Source organism: Salarias fasciatus, chromosome 17, assembly GCF_902148845.1.
Source record: "Salarias fasciatus chromosome 17, fSalaFa1.1, whole genome shotgun sequence".
Lineage (NCBI taxonomy): Eukaryota > Metazoa > Chordata > Actinopteri > Blenniiformes > Blenniidae > Salarias > Salarias fasciatus.
The window spans coordinates 2,709,517-2,729,736 of NC_043761.1; the positions used below are offsets into that span (position 1 = coordinate 2,709,517).

Here is a 20,220-nt window from a genome sequence, read left to right on the forward strand (position 1 = left end):
CTGTGCATTTTGTGTGATGAAGCTGATTTTAGAAACACTCCCAGGGTTGGATGAAGAAGCAGGAGGAGGAAGAGGAGGAGGAGGAGAGGAGAGGAGGAGGAGGAGAGAGGAGGAGGAGAGGAGGAGGAGAGAGGTCGCAGCCGTGTGGACGGAGGTGTTAATTTAAAGAGAAATGTGCTGCAGGAGCTCCACGTGTCTCTCATCCTTAATTTGCTTTTGTCTGATTTGGGAAAAAAAAAAATCCGGAGAGAAAAGAAAGGAGAGAAGAGAGAAGGAGGGAGGAGCTTTCATTCAAAACAGCGCTGTCCACCTCCACCTCTCTCTCTCTCTCTCTCTCTCCCTCCTCCTCATGCTCCTCCTCTCTCTCTCTCTCTCTCTCTCCTCCTCATGCTCCTCCTCTCTCTCTCTCTCTCTCTTTCTCTCTCCTCCTCTCGTCTCTCAGTCCTCCTGTGTGGATGGAGGGATGCTGATCCCCCCCCACTCCTCCCCCTCCTCCTCCTCCTCCTCCTCTTCATCTCCATCACCGGGAGCGGAGCTCGGCGGTCAGAAGCGGCAGCAGCGTCGCCGGTGGCGGACGCTCTTCCCGGGCTGAAAAAGTTGCGGAGCGGCCGCGGCGGGTGGCGGGTACCGGGTACCGGAGCGGGTCCGGGAGGAGGCTCACCGCGGGGATCTGTTGCGTTCCGGCCGCCGCGGATCCTTGGAACCCACCGGGATTTTTCTGCGCTGTTTTTAAGGAAGTTACCGGGCGGATCGCACCGCGCGGCGGAGCTCTGCTCTGCTCTCCTCCCGGGGCTGGCGGCGCGGCGGGCCGGGCGGAGGCGCTCCGACCGGGACCGTCCCGAACCACCGAAGTTACCGGAGGATCACCGGCGTCCATCTGGCTCCTCGTGAGCGAGTCCGTCCCCCGGCAGCCCCTCCCACCCCGGGTCTCCGGTGATTTACCCCCATCCCCGGTGAAATACCCCCACAGGAGGCTGTAAATCATCCACTTACCCCCCGGAGAGAGAGAGAGAGAGAGGGAGAGAGAGGGAGAGTTACTGCCTCCCTCCATCACCACCGGCCCCCCAGGAGGAAAACCTCCAGCGTCTCTGTGAGTCCGGGGTCCATCAGGGGGGCCAGACCCGAGCCGGAGGGGGGTCTCGGGTCCCGGGTCCCGGGTCCTGGACCAGCGGGGCGGGAGCAGCTGAACTTCCCGGCGGACCGGGACTGCTGGTCCTCCGGAGCCGGTCCGGAGGTCTATGGTCCGGTCGGCGTACAGCCACACTCTCAACAGCATACCGCCACCTCCGCCTGCTCCTGCTGCTCCTGCTGGAATCGAACCATGCGGCGTTGATCCCCCCCCCCACCCCCCTCCTGTCGCCCGCCTCGTCCTTCCCGGTCCGTCGGATCTGTGGTGTGAGATGTGAGACGAGCCGCGGCGCCGATTCTCCGCCGCCTGAAGGACGTCGGCAGCAGCGGAGAGGTCAAAGGTCAGAGGTCACCCACCCAGGCCGGATCCGGGAGTCGGGATCGGCTCGCCCATGACTTTGTCCCCGAGCCGTGACTCGACCCCCCCGGCCTCGCAGTGACAGTTCCGGTGAGATGGGCCTGAACGACAGCAGCCCCGGCGCCGTGCGCAACGGCCGCGGCCTGTCGGAGCAGTGGGCCGAGGCGGCGGCGGCGGCGGCGCGGCCGCGCACCACCGAGCGCCACGTGACGGTGCACAAGCGGCTGGTGCTGGGCTTCGCCCTGTCCGTGCTCACGCTCATCGTGGTAACGGCGGTGGCCGTGGCGCTGGGCGTGCGCTTCGAGGAGTGCAGCAGCGGCGGCGGCGGCGGCGGGCGGGAGCGCGGCGGCGAGGCGGGCTCCCGCGGCTCGGCCCGGCTGAACGGGAGCCGGGGGGAGCGCGGGGACGAGGAGGCGGGGGCGGCGGCGGCGGCGCAGCCCTGGAGGAACTCCCGGCTGCCCGGGACGCTGCGGCCGCGGCACTACGACCTGCGGCTCGCCGTCCACATGGACAACTTCACCTTCTCCGGGGACGTCAGCCTGGAGCTGGAGTGCCTGAACGCCACGCGCTTCATCGTGCTGCACGCCGACCGCCTGGAGGTACGGCGGGGGATGGGGGGGCAGGGGGGGGCGGGGTCTCAGGTCCTGGTAACCGCTCCAGCTTTCACTGATCTTTACTTTCTCAAACACAGAAGAGCAGAGTTCAGCTCTCCAGAGCTTTTTAACAGACGATCCTGAACCTTCAGAACCATGTGGCCCCAGATAATCCCTCCTGGACCCGCCCCGGTCCCGTCTGGTCTGGTTCTGTTCTCTAATTCACAATGACTCCAAAGCTGGTATTTAGGAAGACTTTCTGAAAAAATAAAAGCAGGAGGGCTTCACTAAAACTTTGATGAATTCCCACCAAACAGAATTATCAGAATCAGACCAGGACCAGGACCAGGACCAGGACCAGATCCAGCTCAGACAGATTAGCCGTAATGGAGGAACTGAACTCCAACACACACTCTAATTCCGAGGAATGTAGCAAAATGAAACGCAGAGCGTGAAGCTTGTGATGCTGATTTGGGGGAAACGTGACTGAGGCGAGCGTCCGGTGAATCCGTCCGTCGTTCAGCAGCGTGACGTTAGCCTGTGAGGGAGCGGCCGGCGGGATGGAGTCAGTCACAGCAGGACCTCATCGGCCAGAATCAAGACTGGACTGTCAAAGCATTAATTCTTTAAATCTGTAATTAATCTCGATTAATCACATTTTGACGCTTCTCGGACTCGGCTAGCCCGCTAATTGAAAGTAGTCAAAGTTCGGATCGACGTGGAAAACGTCCGTCTGGTGAGAAGGAACCAAACCGAACTGAAGTCCATCAGCTTTGCTTCGTAGTTTTGTCAGTTTACTTTGTTTTGACCGAAAAAATCTAAAATGTCTAATGACGTATTTCCTTTTCCAACACGTTCCCCTGAGATTCAGGCAGTCAACAGATTGATTTTATTGATCATGACTATTTGCAGGACTTCCACAGTTAATCACGATTAATCACGTTTTTTTAGTAGCATGTTTAACAGTCGGTGTTTCTCGCCTGTAATGGAAAATGTTCCGTCAGTCCAAACAGGAAGTGATGACGCTAGTGGAATTTGAGTTAATTAATGCGATTAAACCGGACGGCCCTCATCCAGACGTATGATTGGTCTCGAGTTTCTGTCAATAAATCAACAAAATCAGTGCTAGCTTGCTTCGCGATGATGCTAATTCCGCTAGTTTGCTTTCAGTGAAACTGTGTCTGAATGTGTGATCAGGAAGTGGCTTCAATCGAAAATATACTGAACAAATCCTGGGAAAACTTTTCATTCATAGACCAGTTCAAGGAGCTGATTGATAAAAAAAACGACGCTTTAGTACTTTCATGTTGCAGCTGAAGCTGATTGGTGGTGTGGAGGTGGAGGTGGTGGAGGCTGTGTCCTCGTTCACACGCTCAGGAATTCACGGTCAAGTTAGAAAAATTGCAAATGTGCAAAAATCTTGACCAGATAATGTTTTTGTGTCATGTTTAAAACTTCTTTAAGGAGGAACTTTTAAGATACTGAAGCACGTTTGATGAAGTTCGTTCATTCATTCATTCATTCATTAAAACCCAAAGAATCTGACTTCGTACCAACTTGTGTCGACTTGATCGTCAGGTCCATAAAACGTCTGAAAGTCAGAGTTAAAACTTTCTGTAAGGTCGTGTTGTTTTCATTCGGAGCCGTGATCCTCCGATAGGGGGCGCCAGAGAGCTTTAAGGGTCTGTGTCACTGGACTGGAGACCAGGTGGAGACCAGAGGGTTACCTGGTGGAGACCAGGTGGAGACCTGATGGTGACTTGAGTCACACCAGGAGCAGAAACGACGTACTGACACAACCGGAGGAGTTTTATTTTGGAGGTCCGGCATTCGGTTTTCCGTGGCGTTCCAAACGGTCTGTTTCCCTCCGGTCCTTGGTGTGTTTACTGCGGCTCTTTGACCCACTTGACGCCTTGGCGAGAGCACAATACGGCTTTTGGTGTCCCGAGTCTCCGGCAGTGAGATCAGCCCTGAAGGGGGGTCAGGAGGTCAAAAAAGATCAAAGGGATTCTGTATCCCGGCGTAACGCCTCCCTTTTATTTCCCTTCAGTTCTGAGTGAATCAAACCATTACAGGAATCACGGACTTCCAGTAAAAACCACAGCTCTGCTTCTCCCTTTCTACAGCTGTTTGACTCTATTAGTTTAATGTTGCTTGATTCCATAAAGATAAAAGAAAGCAGCAGAAACCAGATTCAGTCTGAGGGAGCTTGAAGTAAATAAAGACGCTGTGGTTCACATGATGTGAAAAGTCTCAGCTGCTTCCTCAGGACTGTCAATTCGGAATTTCCAGACTCAGCCTCGGGACAGGTTTTATTCAAGGATGATAAAGTTCATCTGATCGTTCTCACGAAGTGCAGACCTCAGAAAACAAAACATCGCATGGCTTTTACGTCACGCAGGCTTTATCTGGCACCGGCTGGTGGCTGCTGGTCGCCTGTCTGGCTTCATGTTATCATGAACATTTGTTGGGTTCCGACTGTGAAAGATCACGTTTGTACGTCACACTACACTCCATCCACTTCCTGTTTAGACAATGACCCACATGACCTCCCCGATTCTGTCAAGAACGTTCAAGTTTGTGGTATTTTCTGAACTGACGGTGCTTGAAGACAAGTCGTCAAAGCCTTAAGAGCGTTAGCATGTAGCATGTAGCATCGCTAGTGTGTGAGCCCTTAAGAGCGTTAGCATGTAGCATCACTTGTTTTAATGCCATAACAGCCTTAGCATGTAGCATGTAGCATTGCTCGTGTATATCCATTCATTTTGCATGTTAGTTTTGTTTCTTGATTCTAAATGTTTTATTCAGTTGAATTATTTTTACATGACAACTAGTGATTCAAATTTATTTTTGCTCAAAGTATTAGCTTTCCCCTTGGATCATGTGTTGATGTGATGATTTCCTGCTACCTCCTGTAAGCCCCGCCCACCTCCTCCTCCTCCTCCTCCTCCTCCTCCGTGAATCTGTGATTTCCCAAACAGTCTGCCTCTGTGTGGAAAACAGCTTCTCTAACAAAGGCTGTTTATTTCCAGATTTGGCCACAGAGGTTTCTCCTAACGAGGCTAATTAACCGTCAAAGTTGCTGCTTCAGCCCGATTTCCTCCCAGACGGTCGTTGGGGCGAGAGAAAGCCTGAGAGAGACGCCTGAACACCACCATGTTCCAGCCCGGCCGGCTCGACTAATGTGAGACAGCGGCCGAGCCGTCTAATCTGGGCAGAGGCCAATTAAAAGCCCGGCACGCCGCCGCCGCCTCCTCCTCGGCGTGTGAGTGCCGGCGCACGCCGTGCATCGGGAGGTGTTGCTGGGAACCAGCCGGGTCTCCTGAGGTCTGCCGAACATTAATGCGTCACTCGGCGAGGAAAAGGCGGCCGGTGGAAGGAGTCCTGAGAGGAGCTCCCTGGATTCCACGAGTCAAAGAGACGTCACACACAGTGTGTGTGTGTGTGTGTGTGTGTGTGTGTGTGGAGGCCTGAGCCTCGGAGGGGGTCCTCGGTTTGATTCCAATCCCTCCAGGCGGCGGTCGCTTCGGCTCCGGGCGGACGAGAGCCGGCGTGACGCTCGCTCCGTCCTGCTAATTAACGCTTCCTCTGGTCCCCTGAACGCATCGCGGAGTTCTGTCTCTCTAATAAAAGCTTCGGTTACAGTCGGAGCTTCTCTTCTGGCCTTTATCAGGAAAGTGAGCAGAGTCAGAAACTCTTCTAATCACACCCTGGTAACGACGCTCACACAATTCAGGGGGAACGACGTCTTCTAACCCTGATCGTTTGGCAAAGTCTGAATGTTTGTTGGAGAATTTTTGAAAGTTTGGGAATGAGTGAGAGTTCCTGAGTGTCTTCTCAAATGTGTTCTTGTACCGTACGATACGGTATGGTAAGATACAGCACAGTATGATACAGTACAGTAAGATACGGTATCAGTACGGTACGCTACGGTGTGATACAGTACAGTGCTTCATGATATGGTGCGGTGTGATTCAGTACAGTGACATATGGTACGGTATGGTACGGTACGGTACGGCACAAAATGGTACTGTACCGTATATGATGCGGTACGGTACAGTGCACGATGATACGGTACAGTAAAACATGGTTACCGTACTGTTCATTACAGTAGGTTACGATACGGTGCGATATTGTACTGTGTGATACGATATGATATGGTACAGTATGGTGCCAGATGATACGATACAGAGCAATATGATATGCTACGGTGCGGTACAATGTGGTCCACTATGGAGTGACGCAATACAATATGATACGGTGCGGTACGGTACAAAATGCTGCAGTAGGGTCCAATAGGTTAAGATATGTGGTACGACATGGTAGAAAACAGTGTGGTACAATTCGGTACAATACAACGTGGTACAATATGGTACAGCAAATCATAACTGGAATGAAATCTGTGTCGTGTCTCCACTCCTGGGGTTCCTGTTAGAACCCAGACTTGCTGTGACTGGAAGCGTGTCGCGGTCCTTCCCTCTCTGGCTGTTTCCCCTCAGGCGTCCCATTGAAACCGGGACCCTCCATTGTCTGAGGACACTTCCACAGCAGCCCTGTCTGATCCGGACCAGAGTCCACTTCAGGGACTTTGTAGAAAAGTCCACTTCTCAAGCTCCTCTGGACTCAGATCCAGACCAAACGGGTGAACTCTGGTCCCCCTGAAAAGCAGGAGCTGATTAGAAGACTGCGTTCCGCGGTTGGTTGTGACTCGCCATGAGGTGGACAAAGGGGCGGGGCCTCTGCTTTCGGTCCGGACCAAAGGACCACCAATCAGAGTCTGTTTTCCACTGCGTTGGTCTAAAGTCTTTGTTTCTGAAGTAGTGAATCATTTCTTCCATTGAAAATAATCTCTTCTCCAAGATCCAACGGTGTTGCTAATTAGAGTTTTAATTATCTGAATTCATCCTGATCAGATTTTAAATGCGTGAGAGTTTCTCCAGTTTTAATGCGTTCGATTTCTCAAATAACTTTTTCTCAATGCGTTCCATCCTCATGGAAATCAGCAGTGTGTGTGTGAGTGTGTGTGTGAGTGTGTGTGATCAGATGGACATGAATACACACTCCACAGACAGACGTTTGGTTTTCTCACTGAAACTCTGTGCTTTTCTTTACTTACCTGAAGTGAAAGGTGTATCTTCCATCCTGAAGCGAGATTCACCGTCAACACAAGTCGAATTCAAAGGGCTGCGCTGCGCCTCGTGGTTCACTGCCCCAATTCAGGACGCTTTAACTCAATTTAAATACATTTAATAGACATTAAAGCCAGCCAGACAACAAAAGGAGTGTGTTCGGTGCGGCAGCCGGAGCCGCTGCTCTCGTTGCTGTCTCTGCATATCGATTCGATCTGTTCTGCATAAGATCTCGTCGCTGCGCTTCATGAGGCTTGGCGGCAAAACCGCGACGGTGCGACGCCGCTGTTCTTCTTTCAGCGTTTCAGAAATCTTAGCTGCAGGTCTGGAGACGGCGAGCGTCTCATATCCAGGTAGATAAGACCATATCTTCAAGCTGAACGTGCTCGTTCTGCGTCTTCTTCTCCATTTCGGTTTGATTTTAGGTCCTGAAAATGTGGATTTTAACGCGTGTTAATGTTAAATCAGCACATTTGTGCCACCAAACCTCTGGGCCTTGAATATAGCGCTGCTAACAACAGTTTCATTGAAATATCTGGAAGAAACAAGATCAGAAATAAAACCGTTTGAAAGTCCTACAGTGGAGGGAACATTTGAAGGCATCACGGTGCGTTCGCTGACTCACCACAAAAAAGAAAAAAAAAAAACCTGAATATCATTCTTTTAATCTCTGATGTTTCCCCTCTGTCAGCAGGCGCTGAGCTCCTATCGATCTCACACACACACACACACACACACGAACACGCACTGCGTTCTGACTGGCTGCTGTGTGGCAACACGGTGACCCCGACTGTTCCACATTTCCCAGCATGCACCGCTGCTCAGACCCCGGCTCTTTCATGCCCGGCCGCTTGCTCCTGATGACTAATAGTTTCATTTCATTTTATTTATTTAGATGTTTTGGACGTCAGGTGGAAACATGAAAGGAATGTTGAGTTTGAAATATTGATGAGTGCTTAACGTCTGACGCTGAAGCTTCTGATGATCATTGATTTGATGTTTTTATTTGTGTGTGAAGTCAGAACTCCGACCTCCTGTTTTCATGTTTTACAGCTTCGTTTTCAACATTTCAAATCGATGTTTTTCCTCTTTGTTCTCCGCGTTGTTTTTCTTTTTCCGCTCGTGATGCATCTTCATTTTCTTCTTTTGTTGTTTGTTATTGTTCTCTTTCCTTGTTGTTGTTGATCTTTAAAGTTTAGGTTTTCTTCCCGCTGTGCTCTTCCTGTTGTCAGTTTTTCTTTCTTCACTGATCTGTTATGTTTGTTTTTCGTGTTTATATTATTATTTCTTTTTTCTTTTAGCTGTTGTTTCACTTGTTTTTTGCTCTTCCTTGTTGATTTTGCTTATTTTTGTTATTGTTTTGCCCTTTTTTTGTTGTTGCTGTATTTTGCTGTTTTCTCTTTGTTTTTCTTCTCTTTGTTGTTTTTTGTTCTTCTTTGTTGTTGTTTTTTAGAATTTGTTGTTGTTTTTGCCGTTTGTTCTTTGTTGTTTTACTGCTTTGTTTGTTTCACTCGTTTCACTCACTGTTTTGCTCGTCGTCGTTTTGGTTGTTTTTGCTCTTCTTTATTCTTGTTTTTCACTCTGTTGTTTTTTTGCTGCATGTTTTTTGTTCTTCTTTGTTGTTGTTTTTTGAATCTCTTAATGGTTTTTGTCGTTTGTTTTTTGTTGTTTTTGGTCTTTGTTGTTGTTTGTTCTTCTTTGTTGTTTTTTTACTGTTTTGTTTAGGGATGTCCCGATACAACTTTTTCACTTCCGATATGATACCGATATTGCAACCTTGCGTTTTGGCCGATACCGATATTGGTCCGATACGATATCAGCGTGAATCATCCATACTTTCATTACTTATTTTGTGGTGTGGAATATTGGAGAAGGCTTGATCAAGTGATGTTACACAGAGAACAACAGTCAGCAACAGTAGGTAAGAGAAAAACCGACCCATTTATTATTAAGCGATTGGTTACAAAAATTTTAACCTTCAACATAATACCTGCTGTGCTCTACAGTTGAATAAATAAGAAAATAAATACATTAGAATATGCTGAAGAATAACCTAAATAACTCCAATAAAACCAAATTATACTTTTATAGTGCAAACAATTCCAGTCCTCTTCAGTTATTTTTTACTGTCAGTAAATGGTGGAACAACTGAAGGTGAGGATAAAAACAACAAAAACAACAACACAATACTGCCCACTGTCCAACTTCATAGTTCACAGCTCCGGGTTCACTGACTGGCTCTTAGACTTCACTCATGTGCGATGAGGTTGGTCGTATTAAACGTTCCAGGTTCTCTGCCACCACAGGAAACTTCTGCATGACAAGTGTTGTACTCAGCTGCAGCGTCTCTGTCCGAGTTCACAGTAAATACTGCCACAAGGCGCCATCCTGCTCCTACAGTACCACACAGAGGCAGCTGTGTTGTGACCACGTGGGCTCTGCATGCCTGATCAGAGACGTTCTATTGGCTGGATCCAGGCGTTTGTGGCAGACGGCACCAACGTTAAGGTGCATTACTGCCACCTACTGTTTGAGAATGTGAACCAGAGTCACCTCTGGATAGAAGTGCTGGAGCGGAAAATGGACAGCTTAACGGAGCGCTTTTATCGGAGATTTTAGATTCAATCCGATAAAATCCGATACTCGTTTTTTGGCTGATATCGGACCGATATCCGATATCAATATCGGATCGGGACATCCCTAGTTTTGTTTGTTTCACTCTGTTGTTCTTTGCCCTTCTTTGTTGTTTTTTGTCTTTGTTGTTGTTGTTTTGATCTTCATTGTTCTTGTTGTTTTTACTCTTCTTTATTATTGTTTTTTCACTCTGTTTTTTTTTTTTTTTGTTGCTATTTGTTGTTTTTCTCCTCCTTGTTGTTGTTGTGCTCCTCCTTGTTGTTGTTATCTGGGTTGTTTTCCTCCTTGCTGTTTTTGGTTTTCTTCTTGTTGACATATGTCTTCATCCCCGCTCTGCTCTCAGGTGGACCGGGTGTCCGTCACGGCCGAGGGCGGCGTCGGGCGTCCGGCCAACAAGCCAGGAGGCGGAGTCATGCGGGTGCACCGCCACTTCCCGTTCCCGGCCAATCAGATGTACGTGGTGGTTCTGCACCGCGAGCTGAAGCCCATGAGGCTGTACCGCCTCAACGTCAGCTTCGAGGCCGCCATCGAGGACGAGCTGCTGGGCTTCTTCAGGAGCTCCTACACACTGCAGCGGGAGAGACGGTGCGCGCACATACACACATACACACATGCACACACACACACACACACCAAGGTTTTTCCTGGCTCAGCAGCAGGTGGTCAAATCCAGAAAAGGTCAAAGCTTCACGTCCACGACATTGATTAACTCACAATACGTGTGTGTGAGTGTGTGTTCCACTTATCAAAACTCACACACACCCACACACACACACACACACACCCACACATACACAGAGAAGTCATTCTCTCCTTATGAATTTCCCATAAGCCTCAGCTGCAGAGTTGTTTCCACATCAGGTTTCTTCCCTGTGGTGCTGATGGGAATTATTATATTTTGTGGTGTGTGTGTGTGTGTGTGTGTGTGTGTGTGTGTGTGTGTGTGTGTGTGTGTGTGTGTGTGTGTGTGTGTGTGTGTGTGTGTTCCATTTAACTGCAGAAACACAAAAATCTTGTCTAGTTATGGAAACAATTGGAGCTGTGCTGTGATTGGACGGAACAGGCCATGATCATATGAGGAGTGTTACAGTCATGGCTCTGATTGGCCGCCTGCAGAGGCGTGGCACTCAGGCTGAAACTGGATGTATCGATGACTGTTCACAGGCATAAAGTTATATAATCGAGGAAGTGGGTTTTTATCATAAAAATGTAGTGCTTTTTCTGTTTTTGCACCTAATAAAGTAGCTTTTTCATGTAGCATTAGCATTTTGTTAGCAAGACTTTAACGAGTTTGTGTACACTGTGGTAATACTCTTCGCATTAGCGTCATATTTTTAAGGTCTAACTGCCAAACATCAATCATATAAACCCCCCCCAAAAAATCAACATCTTTTCTCATCCCTTGGTAGCATGGCGTTAGCATTGTTAGCCTGCCTGCAGCTAACACACTGAGGATTGTGGTGAATATTTCCCGCCGATCTGCAGTTTCGTATGACTCGATGTGAATTCAGACGTCAAAACCGTATCTTCAGGAGTACTGAAAGACGGGCTAATGCTAACTGGTAACCTGGAAAACAGTGTTAGCATTGTTATTTCAAATGTTATTAATGTTATTAATTACCGCTAAATGTCTGATTTGTGTTATCTGGGGTTTCTTGGGATGTGGTACCCGTAGAAGTTGGTTTTTCAATTCTACTTATCAATTGTGATCGTCGTGATCTGATCAGCCGCCCTGCTGGAGGAAGAACCGAGTGTTTAGGAATCACCTGGTGCCTCCTGCAGGTTTCCTGCTGAAATACCTGCGGTCGGGCGTCGTTCTGTGGCATAAATCAGGCGCCAATAGCAGACGGAACCGGTTCCTGCTGCCATTCAATCAGAATCAGCGTGGATCCCTGCGGGGCGACGGCGCTCCTGCAGCTGGAGACGGACGAGTTGTGAAGCTGTACAACTGGAGAAAAGAGGAAGGAAGAGCTCTGCACTGAAACCTGACCGCCTTTTTAAGAAGTGTTTTCACACTTTGAGGGATTTGGAGAAGATCCAGAGTATTAACATGAACCTGGTGACACCGAAACAGAACCGTTTGATAAATCACCATTTCTCTGGGTTCTTTTAAGATCAAGAAACTCAACATTTAAAAGAAAACAACCAGTCAGAAACACATTCAGTGATACATTTCAGTTTTTTTCATCAAGCAAAATAAATATATTTGATACTTTATTTTTTAGGGTGAAAAAATATAAACCTACAGCAGCTTCTCTTAGAAAAGGGTTCAATAAACAACAATCCCAGCCAGTCGCAGAGTATTAATCTTGATTATTGAGGTTTACAGGAGAGAAAACTTCCAACAGTACAATTACGTAGTTGAGGAGACGAAACCTGCAGCAGAATGAAGAAACTGTTTTGAGATGACCTGTTGAAGTCTGAACCACCAAAGCTTAATCAATTTCTAAAGTTTGAACTCCTCCAAACAACCAGTAAACTGCAAAACACTGAAATCAAACAAACAATCAGACAAACTCCAATCACAGATAACAGAATCAATGAAGGCTGAGCTGTTTTCCTCCAGCAGCCAAAGGCTTAGCTTAAACGCCTTGACAAAATTCATATAACAGACTAAAGTCTTGAGCCAGAGCTGGATTCAGTGGCTGAAGGAAAGATGGCAAAGATGTCAGAAGTGTTTGCTTATGTGCATTAGCGCCTAGCGTTTAGCCGCGTGGCGGTTTCCACCGGCCGGCGGTCCCACTGCCAGCGGCTGGCGGTGAATCGATACGGAATCAATACAGCAGCTGTCACAGCGGCAGGGCAGCACGGCGAGCGGCCGGGGAAACCTAATGCTCTGGCCGACAGAAAACCAGGTTACAGTCGGCTGGAGCGCTAACAGGAGAGCTAACAGGAGAGCTAACAGGAGAGCTAACAGGAGAGCTAACAGGAGAGCTAACAGGAAAACTAACCGGAGCGCTAACCGGAGCGCTAACCGGAGCGCTAACAGGAGAGCTAACAGGAGAGCTAACCGGAGTGCTAATAGGAGCGCTAATAGGAGAGCTAACAGGAGCACTAACAGGAGAGCTAACCGGAGTGCTAACAGGAGTGCTAACCGGAGTGCTACTAACAGGAGTGCTAACCGGAGTGCTAACAGGAGTGCTAACCGGAGTGCTAACAGGAGTGCTAACTGGAGCCCTAACCCGAGCACCAATAGGAGCGCTAACCCGAGGACTAACTGGAGTGCTAACCGGAGCCGAGTGCTAACCGGAGTGCTACCAGGAGCTCTACTAGGAGTGCTAACCAGAGCGCTAACCGCATGGCGGTGAGGGAGCGCCGCTGCTGAGGCAGGAAACATGGAGAACTATGAGAAATTAGTGGAAATGATTCTAATGTGAAATTCTAAAAGAATGAATATTTAATCTGGTGAATTATAGAGCATCTTCCTCCTCTAACGTCAGATTATAGAGCTGAATAAAAGCTGGAACTCCAGCCAACATAAAGTAACTACTTCCTGTGTATTTGGTGGATTGAGTTCCTGGTTAAGTTAGCTGGTTAGCTCTCAGTGCTCCCCCTCCTGGTCAGTAGCGGAGCTGCGTTCTTCCCTCCTTCATGTTTGATCGTCCAGTTCTTCTCGGCAGTAACGAGTCGGTGTGAATCAACAGGAAGTGAGGCTGGGACGCCGTCCAGCTCCCAACTTTCTGTCATGTGACCTTCTGTGCGGCAGACTGTCCTGTCTTCACACTCTCGCTGGTGAAAACATGTGTGTGTGTGACGAACAGCTTCCCGATCCGTCAACATGCTAATCTGGTGACGAACCCGCCATCAGCTGATGATTGAACAAATTAATATTTAAATTCAGGAGCTTCAGAATGTCACAGTGACACAATGCAGTGTGTGACTGTTAGCTTAAGGATTAGCTTAATGCAGTGTGGCTAACGCTAACACACACACACACACACACACACGCGCGCGCGCTGGCGCACTGCAGTGTGAGATTTCCCTAATATGTGGAGTTTCCATAAATCCCGAGCCGAGCTTAAACGCCTCCTGGCTGTAGCGGGTGGAGGGGGGTGAATTAATTAGTGCTGGCGCACACACACACACACACACACACACACACAGGGTTTTATGCTAACCGCAGCGAGGACCAGCAGCAGTCACCCGCGGTGAAGCCGACCGAGCAGCGGCTGAAAAGAAGAAACACGTCAATACTCTGCTAATGTATAGATGTGTGTGTGTGTTTGCGTCGGGGGAGGGGGTCACTGGACTAGTTTTACTCCACACGCAAGAGGTTAAAAGCAACTTGTCACAGCCGTCTGGCGGGAAAAAAAAAATCAAAATCCTGACAATGAAAAATCGATTTTTTTTTTCAGTCATAGGAAAAAAATGGGGCTAAAACAAAAAAGAAAACTGTTTTGTTTTTTTTTTATTTCTTAAAGGAAGAGAAAGGGTTGGAAGTGTGTTTTCGTGATTTAGGTGGGAATTTTACTGCCCCCCCCCCCCCCCCCCCCCCCCGAAAAGAAAAATTCATCTAATATAATTAGCATTGTCAAACCAGCTCATGTCATTTAACAATATTTAACACTGCTGCAAAGGTGCTAAACACATGGAGTTAATTTATGGTTAAAACACAGGAAAAACCTCTTAAAACAATTCATTTGGGAAAGATTTTTTGGTGGGAAAATTTTTTGGGAAACAATTAAACATAGTAAAAAAAATCATCTTTTTAAATAAGAAAGTGAAAAAAATGTACGTCATGTAGTAGAAATCATTCTCAGACCAACTCATATATAAAATATCTAATTTAACAAATCTTCATTTGTGCATAAAATATTTTCTTGGTTCACGGTCAAAAAAATCTGAAAAAAAAAAATACAGAAAATAATTCATCTTCAAAATTTTTCAAATCAGTTTTTATTCTGTTTTTTCATTTATGTCCATATCAATGTGCCTGTATCTGAATGCCATCAGAATATGATGGTTTTCAACACTTTCTGTGGATAAAAATGACTGTAAAGTCGCTGCTGGGCTGGAGCCTGAACCCAGACTCTGGAAGGAGAGGTGAAGAAGTTAAGAATACCGTCCTGACGTTAGAAACCAGGCGACTGTATGTGAGAGCAGATAACGGCTCTCTGATGGATTAAACGTCTCAGATCGATGGCCGCTGTCACCGGCCCGCCTGTCCGGCACGGCGCTCCGCTGCTCCACCGATCCCCCCCCCAGCGATGAGTTCAGGGTTCGATCGCTCAGGGACGCGTCTCCGATAACGAGCCGATCGCTGTCAGTGGAACCGGAGACGGAGCGGCGGAGGAACTGCGGCGAGAAAACAGTGGAGATGTTTTCTGTCTTCTGGAAGATCTCACCAAGACTTCAGTCTGCGTCTCTTCAGCTGACAGTTTTCACTTTCTTGCCGACGTGTTTTGGAATCAGGAAATCAACTGAGCTGCTAAAACTCCATCAATCCTCACATTTAAGGCCAAAGACGGCAGTCGCATGACTTTAACGCCAGACTGACGGTTCGCCTGCAGCGTTTACGACTCCAGCGACCTCCACAGGCGTCTCTGAAGGTCATCACAGCCTTTTCTCTTCACTCTATAAAAACCGCTCGGTGTTGTAACGGTACGTCCACGTGCTGGAAAACATCCTGTGCATTATATAGATATATATGACCCCACCTGGGAGGTTAATTATTTCATGAAATGAAGTCTGCAGGAGGTCAGTTTCTTTTGTTTTGACACGCAAAACGACGAGAAAAAGAAAAAAAAAATGTGATAAAAAAGGTCGAGTGAAGATGTGTGGAGTTCGGAGGGCTGAGGGTAAATGTGACGATACATTAATAAAATTAAACAATTATAGCGGCAGAAGTCAGTCCAGAACAGTGTTGGGCAAGTTACTTTCAAAAAGTAATTAAATATAGTAACTAGTTTTTTTCTTCAAGAAAGCAATGGAGTTAAAATATTTTAAAGTAACTAATTACTAGGTGAAGTAACTATTGCACTGATTTTAAAAAAAGTTTTGATATGCCGCAGAATTTGGATCCTCTCTTCATGGAACTTTATGTGTGATAAAAGTGAATATATGATGAATGAAGTAAATGGACTCTTGACAGAATGAATTATAACCAGGAAACACTACATTAATCTAAATTATTCAAATGTTGACGTGTGATAATATGAGACAAGACACCAATCACATTTGATTTCTAACTGTATATAGAATTTCTATATTTGTAAAAGTATAATAAAGCTTAATAGTTGTCCGGCAGTAGATGTCTGTACTTCCATTTGAAAGCTGCGTCTGACTGATCAGGACTCTCCGGCTGTATCTCTGCTCTGTGGCTGTATCTGCCACGTCACATGGTAAAATTTGCACCAGTACGGTTCCTTCTCTCTGTATGATGATGTCATTTAGAATGTTAATGACTGAGGAGTTGCAACAATGTATCATTTGACCTAAATATGCAAATGAGCAGCTGTGCGAATTACATGATGTCATTTAGATGGATTTGGCAACAATGTAACAGTTTTAAAGCAACATTTTGTAACAAAACAATAATGTACATCACAATAAGGTTAATTATGAAGCAAACATTATCATTACTTTACCTTATGCATGTTCATTTAAATCATTGACATTGTAATACAGTATGTATAACACAACTCACGACTCAATTCAACTTTACTGTATAAACTATATAAGTGCCAAGTACGATTTCTAGGCACTTTTACTGATCTGGAGTCCAGAGGAGGAAAAACCAGCTGAAAGCGGTGAATTGTAGTAACAGAGCCGCACCTCGTATTACTGTCAGTAACGCTAACAATGTACGGTATTTTGAAAAGGTAAATAGGTGACTTCTTGTTAAAAACAGTAATGCCTTGAGCAGCACCATTTTTTCAAAGCACTTCCTCCCATCACTGAGGAAACTGAACAGGAAGTTTCAGGGAAACAGGAAGCAACAGCTGTATGAGAATACATTTATAAGTAAAAAAAAAAAAAAAAAAAAACACTGGATTTTGGGTTAAACCAAACAACTCAACACAAAGTTAGAGCTTAACCAGGAAGTGGATGTTGATCAGGAAGTAGTGATTGAACAGGAAGTCAGGGAAGCAGAGGAGAAGACCCAGTGTCAGGAACTGAACAGGAAGTGAGAGCAGAACAGGAAGTGGAGTCTGTGAAGGACGGAGAGGATGAAAATGAGCTAAACACAATGGAGCATCATGGAGTGGGCGGAGCTGGGACGCTGAACAGGAAGTCAAACAGGAAGTCTGAGCTTGAGGCCGAACAGGAAGTGGAAGAGGAAGCAGGACAAAAAGTGGAAGTTTAAAAGGAAGTTGAAATAAAATTACGTATAACCTACCCTCCTTCCTGCCTGCTGTCACCCCCCCCCACACACACACACACACACACTCCACCTCCGCCTTCTCCATCAGTACATCAGTAGCATATTTCATAACAAAGGTGATGAATCAGCCTCTTCAGCAGCTTCCTGTGGAAATGTATAGGAGCAACACACTCTCTCTCTCTCTCTCTCTCTCTCTCTCTCTCTCTCTCTCTCTCTCTCTCTCTCTCTCAGCCTTTTCAATGTGACAGCGGGGAATTGCGATTTGAGACGTTGCTTAAAGAGATCAGTGTGACCAGCATAATGTGTGTGTGCGCATCATTTCTATATCCATTACACACACACACACACACACACACACACACACACACACACACACACACACACACACACACACACACACTTACTTGCAGAGGATAAAACCTGACTCGACAGTTTCCCTACAGTCACATCTCTGAATCTAAATGAGTTCTCTCTATCTCCCTCTTTCTTTCTCTCTCTCTCTCTCTCTCTCGTTCTCTCTCTCTCTCTCTCTCCCTCTCTCTCTCTCCCTCTCTCTCTCTCCTCCTGGATGAGATGATTGTATGCATGAGATGATGTCATATACATTTTCTCTTCAGAGAAACAAGGCTGCGTTTTTGTGCATGTGTGCATGTGCACGTGCATGTGTGTGTGCACTCGAGTTGTCTGGGGCGTTTCTGTCGACTGGCTTGTCAATCAGGATTACCGTGACAACAAGTGCTTCTTTGGGAGAGGCGAGTGCGGGCAACCTGTAGTGTGTGTGTGTGTGTGTGTGTGTGTGTGTGTGTGTGTGTGTGTGTGTGTGTTTAGGGTGCTGGAGAAGATAATCAAAAATGGAAAAGGGTGGGGGTGTAAAATATTAAGGAACATAGGTGGAGGAAGTATAATGTGTCAGTTTGACTCACTTCCTGCTGGAAAACCTACTTTAGAATCCACTTCCTGTTCCACTTCCTGTTGAATACCTGCTTTTGTGTCCACTTCCTGTTTGTCACACACTTCAACTTGGATTTCCTCTTTCACTTGTTCTTCACCTGCTTGAGCCTCTACTTCCTGTTCCACTTCCTGTTAGAGACCTGCTTTAGCTTCCTTTTGTTATTCCTTTCCTTCAGCTTCTTCTTTGACACTTGCTTAAGCCTTCACTTCCTGTTCCACTTCCTGTTGGAGACCTGCTCCAGTTCCACTTCCTGTAGGACACCTCTAGTGTCCACTTCCTGTTAGTCACCTGCTTTAACTTCCACTTCCTTCTTCACTTCCTGTTAGAAACCTGCTTTAGGTTTAGGTTTAGGTTCTTTCCTTCAACTTCCTTATAGATTATGTGGTGTGTCTGTATTTAGTGTTTGTGCAGTGTGTGTGTGTGTGTGTGTGTGTGTGTGTGTGTGTCTTCCTCCTCCTCCACCTCCTCCCTTCTTTCTTGTTGTTTTGTTTGTCACCCTGTTTTTCTCTCTTACCTTCATCACTTCATTCTTCTCGCCTCTTATTTCTTTTAGTTTTCCTCATTTTTTTAGAACTCTTTTTTTTCTCTTTTCCTGTCTCTTCCATCTTTGTTTACCTCTCTCTCCCTGCCTTCTCTTCTTTCTCTAGTTATTCTCCTCGTTTCTTTTCTCTCCTGTCCTCCATGCTTCCTCTTTTCCTGCAGTGCTGTTTGTGTCTCTTCTCTCCATATTTTCTCTTCACCTCTTGTTGTTCTGAATTAATTTCTCTCCTCCCCTCCGTCATGTTTTTCCTCTTTTATCTTCCCCCTTCCTCCCTCGTTCCCCCTCCTCCTCCCCCACAGCGACTTGCCGTGGCGTGATAAAGTTTTCGGGGGGATTATTTCATTTCCCGGAGTTTGACGTCCGTCTGGTTCTGGACGGACGAGCGGCGTTTCTCTGATATGAAAACGTTTGAACTGAAACATGTTTTCCTCGTCTCCCTGTTGGGGGATTACTGTTTGTTTTTACCGACGCGACGGGATGAAAAAAGAAAAAAAAAAGAAAAGAGGCGGAGGTGAAAACGTCGACCTGTCGGCTGGGATAATCCCTCCGACCCCCGAACTCTGATCCCAGCTCCACATGAAGGAGGAAAACAGAATCCGGCTTTGTGTTGGGATCTGCTCCCGAGTCAGGAGGAGAAGGAGTGTGTTCAGGAGCAGGAGTGTGTTCAGGTTATTCAGGAGTGTGTTCAGGAGTGTGTTCAGGTTATTCAGGTGTGTGTTCAGCTGTGTGTTCAGGTTATTCAGGGGTGTGTTCAGGTTATTCAGGTGTGTGTTCAGCTGTGTGTTCAGGTTATTCAGGGGTGTGTTCAGGAGCAGAGTGTGTTCAGATATGTTTTCAGCAGTGTGTTCAGGAGAGTGTTCATGTAATTCAGGTGTGTTCACATGTGAGTTCATATGTGTTCAGGTTATTCAGCTGTGTGTTCAGGTTATTCAGGGGTGTGTTCAGGAGCAGGAGTTTGTTCAGATGTGGCTTCAGGTGTTTGTTCAGGTGTGTGTTCAGGAGTGAGTTCAGGGGTGTGTTCAGACATGTTTTCAGGAGTGTGTTCAGGAGTGTGTTCAGGTGTGTGCTTAGGTAATTCAGGTGCGTTCACATGTGAGTTCAGGTGTGTTTTGGTGTGTATTCAGATATTTAAAGAGCATGTGCAGGTGTGTGTTCAGCTTTTTGTTGTGATGTGTGATCCAGTGTGTCTTCATAACTGTTCAGCTGTTTCAGGAGTGTGTGTTCAGTTTTTTTTCAGGAGTGGTCAGATGTGGGTTCACATACTTCAGGAGTGCATTCTGGTGTGTGTGTTCAGAGATTTCATCACTGTTCAGGTGTGTGTTTGAGGATTTCGGGATCTTTCCTACTCTCTTTTAAAAACATGACGTTAGCCGTGACACTGTTAGCAGCAATGCTAATGTTGCAGAACACAGAATGTTCTCAGCTCTCATGTTCAGATGATCCAGTTCTCAGTTCTTCTGCTCATGAGTTCAGCTTCCTTTTTAACAGTTATTGCAGTTTGAGGCAGAAATGCATGATGGGAAATGACTTCTTCTGGTTTCTTGACAGATAAAAACCCAAC

The 20,220-nt window shown here is 46.8% G+C and overlaps 1 protein-coding gene across 1 annotated transcript in view; it reads left to right on the forward strand.

The window, feature by feature from the left end:
* Nucleotides 1–1,378: 1,378 nt before the first annotated feature.
* Nucleotides 1,379–20,220, forward strand: part of LOC115404267 (thyrotropin-releasing hormone-degrading ectoenzyme) — a 138,011-nt gene continuing 119,169 nt past the window's right edge. The window contains exons 1-2 of the mRNA XM_030113537.1: nt 1,379–2,085; nt 10,186–10,427. Of these exons, the coding sequence (XP_029969397.1) occupies nt 1,582–2,085; nt 10,186–10,427 (746 nt within the window). The 5' untranslated portion in view covers nt 1,379–1,581. The remainder of the gene's footprint in view (nt 2,086–10,185; nt 10,428–20,220) is intronic.